Here is a 12,614-nt window from a genome sequence, read left to right as displayed (position 1 = left end):
AGAATGTGGCAAATCCATCCTCCAAAATGGTGCACTGGGTCTAGGATTCCGAGTCCTCTGTGTTCTGTCTCTTCTAGGGGATTTTACTGTCAGACCAGGGTGGGATTAGCTGATCCTGGCACTGGGCTATCATTCCATTTGTCTCGAGGAAATGTCCATGCAAAGTGGTGTCAGACCGACAGCTGATATTTCAGTAAGCTTACAGAACAACTTGAGAGGCTGTTTAGGGAGCTGCTTGATAATAAATGCTTGTATATGTGGCAGAATTTGGCCAAGTCCTGTTTTCACTGTGTTCTTCAATAAACAGAGTCTTAAATTTAATGTAGTCAAATAAATCTGTCTTTTTATGGTTGGTACTTTGTGTCTTTAAAAATCTCTCTATACCTAGAGATTATAAAGTATCCCCCCACCCCGTTTTTATCTTCTAAAACCTTTTATACTATTGCATCTTACATTTAAGTCTTTAATTTCCTTGGAAATGATTACATGTGTGGTGTGAGGCAGGGGTTAGTTACCTTTTTTTGTTTTGTTTTGTTTTGCTTTGTTTTTTCCCATATGGATTCCCACTTACTGAGGAATCCACCCTTTCCTCAATGACCTGCCAGGCTGCTTTTGCCAATATTAAAGTGTCCCAAAACACACAGGTCTGTTTCTGGCTTCTCTATTTTGTTCTAATGGTCTGCCTATCCTTGTGCCAACACCATATTATGTTAATTACTGTAACTTTATAACAGATCTAATAGAGCAGAAAGTTTCTTCCTAGTTGGAATTAGATTTGGGATACCCACAGTCTTTGTCTATCTTTACCTATTGGAGATTACCAATTTCTACTAAAATAAAGCTAATAGTTATAGATTAAATTGGCTTAAGTCAGCTCACAACAATGTTATTAACAGATACTCAAATGTTAAGTAAGTCTGTGTAGTCTGTAAAAGATTTTGCAGACTTTGTGAATAGACGGTTTCATCTCCTTCCAGGAGGCAGTTCCCTTGAAGCCAGGCTGGGGAATTTGGCCAACCCAAACCCCAAAATATCTGTTCTGCTCCTTATGATGCATTAATAGTAGGGAGTGGTAACTTCCATATGGCTCACACGACATAAGCCATTTCTTCCCTATGGCAAATCCAGAATCCAGGTGAATTCATGATCTCTATACCATTCCAAGCACCAGCCAGATGCAGGGAGCTGCTATCTCTTTTTATTCCAGGATTTAAAAAAAAAAACATTTATTTATTCATTTTGGGCACAGGGAAAGAGAGAGAACTTTGTTGGGCCTCTGTTTCCTCGTCTACACAATGGGAATAATAAAACCTATTTCTTAAGGTTGTTGGAGGGGTGAAATGAGGTCATGTCTGGCAAGGAGAAGACAGGAGTGATCAGGAGTGATTCTTCTGCCCATGTGATGTCTCCTGCCAAGACAAGGGTCATCTATCCCCATACCGCATGCCCCCCTTTATATTTTTTTTAAGATGTATTGAAGTATAATTTATGTATCATAAAACCCACCCATTAGAAGGATACAATTCAATGACATTTAGTAAATTATAGAGTTGTGCAGCCATCACTGCAATCTAGTTTTAGAACTTTTCCATCACCTCAAAAATTTCCCCCACCTAATGTGTGGTCCATCTCTGCCTGCACTGTCCTCAGGCCTCGGAAACCACTGATCGGCTCTCCGTCTCTATAAAGTTGCCTTTTCTGCACATTTCATGTAGATAGAATCACGCAACACGTCGTCTTTTGTATCTGGCTTCTTTCAGCATCATGGGTTTGAGATTCATCCAACTTGCAGCATTTTTCAGGATTTCACTGCATTTTATTGTTGAAAAATATTTCATTGTATGGAGAGTCCACATTTTCTTTATCTATGTACCTGATGATGGACATCTGAATTGCTTCCAGTTTTTGGCTATTATGAACTGGTACTACTACAAACACATACATCCAAGTCTTTGTGTGGACATGTTTTCAATTCTCTGGATACCTAAGAGTGGCCACATGGTCAATTTCACTTGTGGAAGAAAGTGCTGAAGTTTTCCCAAGTGGCTTCCGATCATGTATCCCCACCAGAATGTCCTATCATGTGTCCACGTTCTCCATATCCTCACCAGCTCTTGGTTTTGCTGTCTTGTGGATGGATTATAGCCATTCCCATGGCTCTGCAGATTTCTCATTGCTTAATGATTAATGAAGCTGAACACCTTTTCACAGCCTTAATAACCATCATGCATCTTCTTGGGTGAAATTTCTACTCAAATCTTTTTTGTCTATTTTTATTTTTATTTATTTATTTTTAAAGATTTTATTTATTTATTTGACTGAGAAAGATACAGCGAGAGAGGGAACAGAAATGGGGGTGGGGGAAGCGGGGAAAGCGGGCTTCCTGCTGAGCAGAGAGCCTGATGTGGGGCTTGATCCCAGGTCCTGGGATCATGACCTGAGCTGAAGGCAGACGCTTAACCGACTGAGCCACCCAGGCACCCCTTTTGTCTGTTTTAAAACTGGGTCATCTTTATGGTTGAGTTTTAAGAGTTCTTTATATAGGTTCAATACAAGTCCCTTGTCAGAGATATGATTTACAAATATTTTCTCCTAATCTGTGACCTATTTTTTCATTTTCTTCACGCGATGTTTTTGAAGTACAGAGTTCGGAAGTTTAATGAAGCCCAATTTATCAATTTTTCTCTTTTGGTGTCCTGTCTAGGAACTCTCTGCCTAAATCATGATCATGAAGATTTTCGTCTATGTTTTCTTCTAGAAGTTTTATAATTTTAGCTCTTATGTTTAGGTCTGTAATCCATTTTGAGTTGATTTTTGTGCACGGTATGAGGTAGGGATCCAACTTAATTTTTTTCCTTTTGGCGTATGGATGTTCTATTATCCCACACTGTTAAAAAGATTATCCTTTTCTTACTGAATTTCTTGGCACTATTGCTGAAAATCAATTGACCATGTTTCACAAAAGTTTATTTCGAGGATCTCATTTCTGTCCCACTGATTTATGTGCCTGCCCTTATGCCAGTACCACACTGTCTTGATTATCGTAGCTTTTGTAGAAGTTTTGAAATGGGTACTACAAGCTTCTAATTTTATTCTTCTTTTTCATAATTGTTTTGGATATTTTGGGTTCCTTGCATTTCTCCACACAGTTTAGGATCAGCTTGTTAATTTCTACAAAAAAGCTTACTAGGATTTTGACAGAGATTATATAGAGATCAACTGGGGAAGAACTGCCATTTTATTTTATTTTGTATCTTTTTTGTTATTGTTTGTCATTGGGCTTTTTTTTTTAAGATTTTTTTTTTTTTCATTTATTTGACAGACAGATCACAAGTAGGCAGAGAGGCAGGCCGAGAGAGAGAGGAGGAGGAGGCAGGCTCCCTGCTGAGCAGAGAGCCCGATGCGGGACTCGATCCCAGGACCCTGAGATCATGACCTGAGCCGAAGGCAGAGGATTCAACCACTGAGCCACCCAGGCGCCCTCATTGGGCTATTTTATTTGTTTTTGTTTTTTCTTTTTATATTTCCAACCCTGTCCTTTGCCCATTTTCCCTGTATGGTTATCTTTTTCATATCAATTTCTACAAATTCCAAGTATATATAATACACACACACACACACATTGTTCTCATTAAGAAATTCATCCTGACCCCCAAATTCTAATTTATTCTCCTAGATTTTTTAAAGTTTTTCTTTAAGTTCCAGTTAGTGAACATTCAGTGTAATATTAATTTTAGGGTATGATACAGTGATGCAGCACTTCCATACATTACCCGGTGCTCATCGCAGCAAGTGTGCTCCTTAACCCCCATCACTATTTCACCCATCCCCCAATCTCTTTGCCTCTGGTAACCATCAGTTTGTTCTCTGTAGTTAAGAGTCTATTTCTTGGTTTGCCTTTCTGTCTCCCCCTCCATTGCTGGTTTGTTTTGTTTTCTTAAATTCCACGTATGAGTGAAATCATATGGTATTTGTCTTTCTCTGACTGACTTGTTTCACTTAGCGTAATACCCTCCAGTTCCATCCGTGTCATTGCAAATGGCAAGATTTCATTCTTGTTGATGGCTGAGTAGTAAGAATTGCCATTTTAACATTGTTGAGTCTTCTAGTCCATGGGTATGGAATGTCTCTCCATTACTTCAGAGCTGGTTTAATTTCTTTCAACCGTGTATTGTAGTTTCAATGTATAAACCTTGTACTTCTTAAATTCATTCCTAAGTATTTTACTCTTTTTAATGTTGTTGTGAGTAGAATGATTAATTTCATTTTTGGATTGTTCATGCTTAGTCTTTAGAGGTTCAACTGATTGTTTTTTATAAGGAAAGAGTTTTATTTATTTATCTATTTATTTATTCAAGTAGGTTCCATGCCCAGTATGGGGCTTGAACTCACGACCCTGAGATCAAGAGTCTCACATTCCACCGAAGGAGCCAGCCAGGTGCCTCCACAATTGATTTTTTTATATTGATCTTGTATCCTATGATCTTACTAAACTTGTTTATTAGTTCTAGTAGTTTTTTTTTTTCTTGTGGATCCCTTATGATTTTCTACAACAGAATCATATCATCTGTGAATCAAGGCAGTTTTATTTCTTCCTTTCCAAACTGTATGCCTTTTATTTTCTTTTTTGCCTTCTTACGCTGGCTAGAACCTCCAGGAAAATGTAAGACAGAAGTGAGAAGAACAAATATACTTGCTCTGTTTCCAGTCTCTGGGAGAGAGAGCACTGGCTGCCCCACTGTTAAGGCATTTCTTGCTATTTCCACTCTTCTCAATCAGAACTGTTAGTGATTTTAAGTTCAAGAAATAAATACTTAAGATAAGGGAACCTAAACAAAGGAAAAGCATGCTTCTTTCCCAACCACAGCCACAAATCAAAGGAGATCTAAGCAAAAGGCAGGCCCCTTGTGGTTTAGAACATTCAAGGGATTGGAAGCCAGCTGCCCCGTCCAATGACAGGGACTAAGTAACTTCTGGAATATTAACACTCAGCGGAACACTATGCAGTCATTTAAAGTAGGCTCAAGAAGATGTTTTTATACCATTGGGAAATTCTTATATCACAATATTAAAAAGAAAGAGCCACAAAAATAACACATATGGGGTGGTGTCAACACCATGAAGAAATGCACATAGAGAGGAAAACTAGAAAGGAAACGTAGAAACCTTAATAATTTTTGCCTCTGAGGACTCATAGGTGGTTGATTTTCTGATTTTACGTTTCTTTTAGCTGCGAATTGCTCACAATGACTATTTCTGTAGCCAGAAAGGGAAAAGAAGAAAAGAAACAACTCAAAGGGAAGACATAAGATGCAGGGAAGTGTTAGCATTTCTTAGACTTACCTTACAGTACTCATCAATCGGTATGAGGCGTTTGACGGCCACGTCCCGGATATGGCTCCGTCGGAAGAGAATTTTGCCTGCAGAGGAGGAGAGCACACACTGTATTGTAAGGGGGTGATGGTAAGTTCTCAGCAAACCTGGAGGGTGTGGATGTGGCTGCCTGTGGTATGTCTGAGTGGTACCCAAATTCCTGGCTTCCATTAATATCCCCTGCTGGATGGCCAGAGGGCCTGGAGGACGCCATGCATGGCCCTCCAAAGACTTGTTCACAGCTCAAGTACAAGGGCTTGCGGGAGTGGAGCCCAGGAGGCAAATTTTGGTGAGATGAGAGAGGCTGGATAAATCCCGGGAAAGGAGGGGGCTCCTACCAGATGAAGAAGAAAGGTTAGATCTGATGATCGAACTCTTGGGTTCTCAGATGGAGTAAGCAGTAGAAGGACAATGATATGTTCCACCTAACAGCTCAACCTCCTTTTCTCCTCTGTCCTATGCCTAGTCTGGTCTTACGTTCCGCAAATACCCCACAGTCTTTCATTATTCTGTGCCTTCCCTCTGTCTGGATTACCTTCTTATCCAGCTTCACCCACCATCCCAGTTGAGAAACTTTGACCTACTTCAAATGGATTAAGAGTTCCTGTCTCTTTCTGATCGCACACACTGTCGATTTAGAGCTTCCTCTTTCCTCCTAGTCCGGGGGCTCTGTAACCAAAGGATTTGACCGGACCTTGATCAATTTCGTACCCTCACCACACGGCACTCATACCTGATGCATGTATGAAGGTGGATTTCACTTGCCAAGATGACAAATCCTTCCAATCTCTTCCTCAAATCAGCTGTTTATAACAGAAGGGTTCCAAGACTTCCTCCCTCACCGAAAATTAACCAAGACTGCATCTACTGCTTGCTTGGTGATATCCTGAGCACTGGATGTGGTACCAGAGCTTCCAGTGGACCGTGTGGGCAGGTCACGGGCAAAGACAAAAATAAAAATGATGCCACTGATGATCCAAAATGCTAAAATGCTCTGGGTGAAGTTTGTTTAAAGCAGATTGGTAAGCTCCCATGAGTCTAACAGGGGAGAGTCATGGGCAGATGGTGGCCAGATGGATGCACTGACCAATAAGATAGCTTGGCCTCACCGTTCTGGACCTGTGGCACAGGCAGGGGGCAGGCAAAGTCAGAAATAAGACATGGGGGGGGCAAGGAGGTGGGGGATGGAGGCAAGCCCCTCTGCCAAGCTTATGCAGAGTGCAGGAGGTATCCAGGGGGAGGTCAAAGAGGAGGGCACAGGGAGACCACACCTTTCCAATAGCAGAGCACGGAGAGCTATGAAGAGCTTCCTCTACTTCTGCTCAGAGGAGGCAGGTCAAAGAGAGGAATTCGGGTCACAAGCCTGGCAGGGCAAGGAGAGGTCAACCAGTGCTCCTGCAAGGCTCTGGGGGGGCTGCAATGTCCACAGATAGAGCTCGGGTGAGCAGGAACAGAATGGCAGGAAAGGTCCAAAGGAGTCTGTGTAAGACAGAATTGAAAGGGATGATGGGAAACAGCCTATTGACTCCAAGATTTGCAATGCAAGCTGGTAAGGGAGATTTGCACCCAAAAAGCCAAAGGGGTTAACCTAACATTTAAAATAATCTGACCACGGGCTCTTGGGCAAAAGGGCACAATTAGGAAATTAGGTAGATATGGTCAACCTAATGTTGAAGTTTTTTTTTTCCTGCTTAACTTCTACCACTTGAAAGAAAACAATAACCCACAGTGGATAAAATGCATATTCCTCAAATTCTTTAATAACAGGGAGTCTCCTTTGTTTATTATGGTGATTGTTTTAATTTTGCTCATGAGTCAGTCAAATTTCTGACACACCATGTTTACTAGAAAAGAAAAATCTAGAACAAAACGCATCACAGGTTTCAAAGTGCTTGTCTCCAAGTGGTGGAAGACAGAGCCTTTTTGTTTTCTTCTTTGACTTGCCCCAAATTTCCTACCATAAACATATATTGCTTCTGAAATCAGAAAATGTTCATGCTGTTTCCCATTAAAAAAGCAAATTACGCAGCCTAGTGGGGAGGGTTTACAACCTGGTGTCCCTGCTTTTATTCAGTCGATAGGTGCAGTCTCTTCGTGAGCCCTCAAAGGGCCAGGGCAGAGGGCCTGCCCTCTAGGCACGGACAGTCTGTGTTTCCCAACGGGGAGGTACCCTGTTGACGTTCTGGGTGGGGCAGTCCTTCCCTGTGTGGGAGTGTCCCCCACCCTTCAGGATGTTTAGCATCCCTGGCCCATCCCTATCCCACCCCCAGTCATTGTCATAATCAAATTACCACCCTCGTGGGTGGAACCGTTAGCAGTTTAGAACCCCCGAGGAGAATCCCGAGGCTTTAGGAAAAATAAGGAATGCCTGCCTGAAGAGAAACCTCCCACAGTAGATGCTTCCTGCCTCTAATCTGTTTCTCAGAACTGGAGAGGAGTCCCTACCAAAACCATTTTGGTCCCATTATGATATAATGTCCCCTTCTCTAAATCAGAGGAAGGGTGGGGAGTGGGGTGTTCAGGCTTCTTACTGGGGAGGTTGTGACCCAACTCTAACAATTCACAATAGGCACGATGCAGGCACCCGCCCGTGGGAACAGCACAGGCTGGTCCTGGAGTCACCACTGACGGAGAGAATTTTCTCAAGGCCCAGCCTGCAGGGGCTGAGAGAGAAGGATGGAGAACTCCCGCACCTTCAAGGTCTCCTGAGGGTGTGACAGGACAACAAAAGCACCACTTTTCTCCCCGCGGGGCCCCAGTGGGAGAGGAGTCTCTGGGCATACGGCAGGTGCCCTGCCAGCAAGGGGGACAGGAAGCCTTGTGGTGGCACCTGCTGGGGAGGCCACAGGCGCTGAACTCAGCCAATCCAGGGTGACTGTGCTGCCTTGGGAAATGCATTTACCTCCCAGAGCCTTGGTCTCCTCATCTGTAAAATGGGAGAACAGCCTGTATCTGTTAGAAGTAACTTCCATGACTCACCCAGCACAGGGCTTGGCCCTTCCTAGGTGCTCAAAAAAGAGTAATCACTTAATTTTTGAAACCGGTTAGATGATACTGCCTCATACTCCTCAGTTAAGGGCCCGTGTTCTTTCCTCGGCCTGGCTGGTTTCTTAAGACCTGCCTCTGATAGGCTAATTCATCATCTGTCGCAGCAGACCTGGAAGCCAGCTCAGGCCCTAGGCTGTTGGGTAGAACCATGCAGCCAGTACCTCCTTGGCCGGGGGCTCTGAGTGCAATGCCAATGGGGGCAATGGTCCCTTATCTGCGCCTGATGGGTTTCTGTGTGAGTTGTGGGGAAGGAGGGTGAGCTCCAGCCTTCCTGGAGCGGAAAGGGTGCTTGGTGGAGTGCACAGGCTTTGGTGGGAACGGGCAGGCTTTTGTTTTCCACAGTGGTGGAAGGCCAAACTGTAAGTCTTATTTTTCAAGCCGCATCCTCTGCCAAGTTGGCTTCCCCAGCTCTTGCTGGGATGGAAAATTGTACAGGGCTGTTCCCCCCTCCCCCTGCCTTTGTGCTAACAAGAGACTTGCTTTTGTTCTGCTGACGCGGCAGTCTTGGCAGAAAACGGACCCCTAGGAGAGGGGACATGCCGCCTGTGTATCCCTACCCTTGGCCTTGGCCTCAAGGAAAAGTGAAGTGGTGAGCCACGAAGGGACGCTCCTGGGGTCCTGGGGCCTGACCACACCTCTCTGAGCAGCAAGTGGGTGCCCTGAGCAGGAAAAAATGGGGCTGAATCTCTGAGAACAGCATTTACATAAATTTGTGGGTGGAAAAAGGATTCTGTAACGACGAAAGCTTTCAGGGCCTTGGGAGAGGGTCAGCTCAAGTTCTTCCCTGTCCTGGGAAGTTTTTTCACAGCTGGTTGTTGCCTTTCATCCAGTAAAGAGTTATAACTCACTGCTTTCCTTTCCTTCCTTGGAGAAAAAAGCCTACATTTGGAGTCCAGTTCAACTCGAATATTCAGACAGATCATTTATTTAAGTAGGACTCTAAAATCTGAATACCAAGAAATTCCCAAGGGACGTCCCACGCTCCTGTTTCTGACTTTTGCAGAGAACCCACTATGTACCAGGGAGAGCTTTGTAAAGCAGGAGTCATTGTCCCATTTACAGATGGAGAAACTGAGGCTCGGGGGCAGAGGGCTATCATCTGTGTGAGGTCACAGAACTAGGTCCATTTGACTTCAAATGCCATGCTCTGGAGCACTACGAGTTGGCTGCTGTGTTGGCACACTGGGTTTTCTCCAACTGGAGACAAAAATTCCAGTGTGATTGCACACTTTTTCTGTGGAAGAACTAAAAACATGAGCTTTTTTAGGCAAATGATTCTCCCAGTAGATGAGGCCTGGCAAACACATCTACCCTGTCTCTAAGTCCACTCTGTGATGCTAATATCTGGAGGAACCACTTGATGTGCTGACTGCGGAACCCTGGAGTAGGGAGGGGAGAGTGGGCTCCTGAGGGACCCAGGGAGTCTCCCTCCTCTCTGGCCTGCTCCCTTGTCTGCAAAATAAAAAAGATCTAAAGGGCCCTTCCAGCTCTAAATATTTGTGGTTTTGGTGACTGTCAACTTGCTGATTATCTGTATATAAAAATAATAATAAGTGCTTGATTGCTGCTAGTTATGTGCTACTTAGCACTTAGCTAATCCTCACAACAACTTTATTATTTAAGTATCACTATTATCTCCAATTTGTAAATGAAGAATGAAACTCTGTGCTTAAATAATTCACCAAAGGTAACAGTGGATGAGCGGAGGCATTGGCATTTGAACTGGGGCCATTTGACTTCAGGCATGGATTTTGGAGCCAGCCAAAGCTGTGTTTGAAGCCCAGCTCTGCTATTTGTGCAAATGATCATCATTTCTCTGAGCCTCAATTTCCTCATCTGCAAAATGGGCACAGGGTTATTCTGAAGCCTAAACAAGGTAATGAATGTAAAGCACTTAGCCCCATGACTGGCCTACAGTAGACATACTTAATACTATTCCTAAAGGAATTTTTTTGGGGGGGGAAAGGAACACTTCATGTCTAAGGGCAGGGATCAACCATGAGTGTGTTAACTCCTACACAGTGCCTGGAGCTCAGCAGGTGCTTGGTCACTGTGGCAGACAGGTAGGCAGAATTTCTAAAATGGGCCCTCAAAGATGTCCATCCTTATCCCCAGAGCCCCAGAGCCCCAGAGCCTGTGCATAGGATGAGATCTCACTCCTAGGCTCTTGTAGAGCATATGCTACAGTTCACTTTAAGAGAGGGAAATTATCCTGGATTAGCTAGGTAGGTATAACGTAATGCATGAGTCCTTAAAAGCAAACAGCCTTCTCCAACAGGTGGCAGCAGAAGGGGAAATCAGAGAGATATCGAAGCATGGGAAAGGTTCAATGCCCCAGTGCCAGCTAGAAGATGGATAAGGAATGCAGGCAGCTTCTGGAAGCTGAGGGGTCCCTGGCTGAGAGCAAGTAAGGAAACCCGTATTCTATTTCCATAACTGCAAGGAATTGAATTCTGTCAACAACCTGAATGAGGCTGGAAGTGGATTCTTCTCTAATCCTCTAGATAAGAGCCCAGCCTGGCCAAGATGATGACTTCTGCCTTAGGAGACTCTAACTAGAGAACCCAGCAGCACCTGCCTGGACTTCCTGTGAGGTAATAAATGAGGGTAGTTTTAAGTTGCCAAATTGGTGTGAATTCACGCCATGGCAACAGCAAAGTCATACTGTAGCCAAACAAAGATGCCACACACTACAAAAGCTTTATGAGCTCTAATTATTCCCACTGTAGAGACAGAAAAACTGAGGATCCTGGAGCTGAAGTATCTTGCCTCAGTAGATGGTGTAGCATCTAACCCCACAGCCCATATCCTTAGGCACTACTTTCTACAAATGACTGGGACTCTGGTCATTAGGACACTGTCCCAGGAAGCTGAGCTGAGAGATGTGGGGGTTGTCCTGGATCCCCCAGAGGTCCTTCTGACAGCATGTGTCTCACCTACCTGGCAGAAAGGGAATGATCCGCTGTTTGGGATCCTTCTGTCCTCCTTCCATGGGAAATTTGTCCAACATCTGCATCTAAACAAGGGGAGAATAGCAAAAATGGAAGCCTTTAATATGATAAATGCATCTCTGACATTTTAAGGGAATTATGTGAAATACGTGACTTGATATACAAAGGCTTGCTGTGTTCAGCTTTTCAGAAACCCAGACTAATGGGGAAGGCAATGTCAGTGTGATGAAGGATCTCCGTGAAAACAATTCTCTGTCCACAGCCGCCTTATCAGTGAAGGCTCAGAGCTGGGAGAGACCATTCTCAGTTTTCCTGGGGGTCTCCAAATACAGGACCGGAAACAGGAACAACACCCCCAGAGCCACCCGAATTCCAATCTGTTTCCTAAGAATTGCAGGTTTTGTTGGGTAACAAATCACTGAGACTCAGGCTGGTTAGGTCTAGGTCTGTGAGATGATTACACTTCCCTGCCATGCTAAGATTCCGCAGTTGGCCCAAAAGATAGATCTGGGCCCCGCTCTGTGCTAGGCACATGGGGTTCGGAGATGAAATGACTCGTAGTTCAGAGAGACTGAAAAGGAAACTGATTCTTACAGGGTGGTGTAGGAAGCACCTTCAGAGGTAGGTGTAGGCTGCTGTGGAAGTGAGAAAGGACAGGGGCAGAGTCCCCAGACTGGAAACCTTTACTAGTGTGATAACGCCTCTCTGATTTGATAGACAAAATCCCAAGGACCTGTTGTTTGTGGTCTTGGGGAATTGACAGACCTTGGGTCTCATCTCTAAGTAGGCCCTAATGAGACCGACGTGCAGTGTTACTTTATGGATTAAAGCAGGGCCGTGGCAATGATGGAGGCTGTCATCAGAATTCTGGCTCTTTTCCTGAGCACAACGTAGATCTGTACTTCCCCACCTCCTGGCGGTGGGATGGCGCCAGTTACATGTGAGCAGAAGAGATATGTGTGACTTTGGAGCAGGAGAGTCATGAGTGGTGTGTGATTCATTACCTCCACTTCTTTCTGCCGTGTGACTGGCCATGGCAGACAGTGGTGTGTCTCTGTGTGTGTGACAGTGTGTGTTCTCTGCCCCGTGGGTCCAGAGCCCCCAACAAGCTCCGACGGACATGCAGCCCGAGTGAGAGATGGGCCCTTGTTGTACAGAGAGGCTCTCTGTCACGGCAGCATAACCACCCTACGGGCACCTGGGCCCGAAATTCCAGCAGAAGGAAAGGGACCCAAGCCCCCC

The 12,614-nt window shown here is 44.5% G+C and overlaps 1 protein-coding gene across 1 annotated transcript in view; it reads right to left on the bottom strand.

The window, feature by feature from the left end:
* LOC111141266 (SH3 and PX domains 2B) overlaps positions 1–12,614 on the bottom strand; it is a 100,485-nt gene that overhangs the window by 47,470 nt on the left and 40,401 nt on the right. Inside the window, exons 3-4 of the mRNA XM_022493715.1 lie at positions 11,362–11,437; positions 5,344–5,420 (exon numbers count right to left, since the gene is read on the bottom strand). Coding sequence (XP_022349423.1) covers positions 5,344–5,420; positions 11,362–11,437 — 153 coding nt within the window. The remainder of the gene's footprint in view (positions 1–5,343; positions 5,421–11,361; positions 11,438–12,614) is intronic.

This window comes from Enhydra lutris, unplaced genomic scaffold (assembly GCF_002288905.1).
Source record: "Enhydra lutris kenyoni isolate GAN:26980312 unplaced genomic scaffold, ASM228890v2 scaffoldscaffold5, whole genome shotgun sequence".
Lineage (NCBI taxonomy): Eukaryota > Metazoa > Chordata > Mammalia > Carnivora > Mustelidae > Enhydra > Enhydra lutris.
The sequence above is the reverse complement of the archived record's forward strand: the minus strand, read 5'-3'. Positions and strand labels throughout refer to the sequence as shown.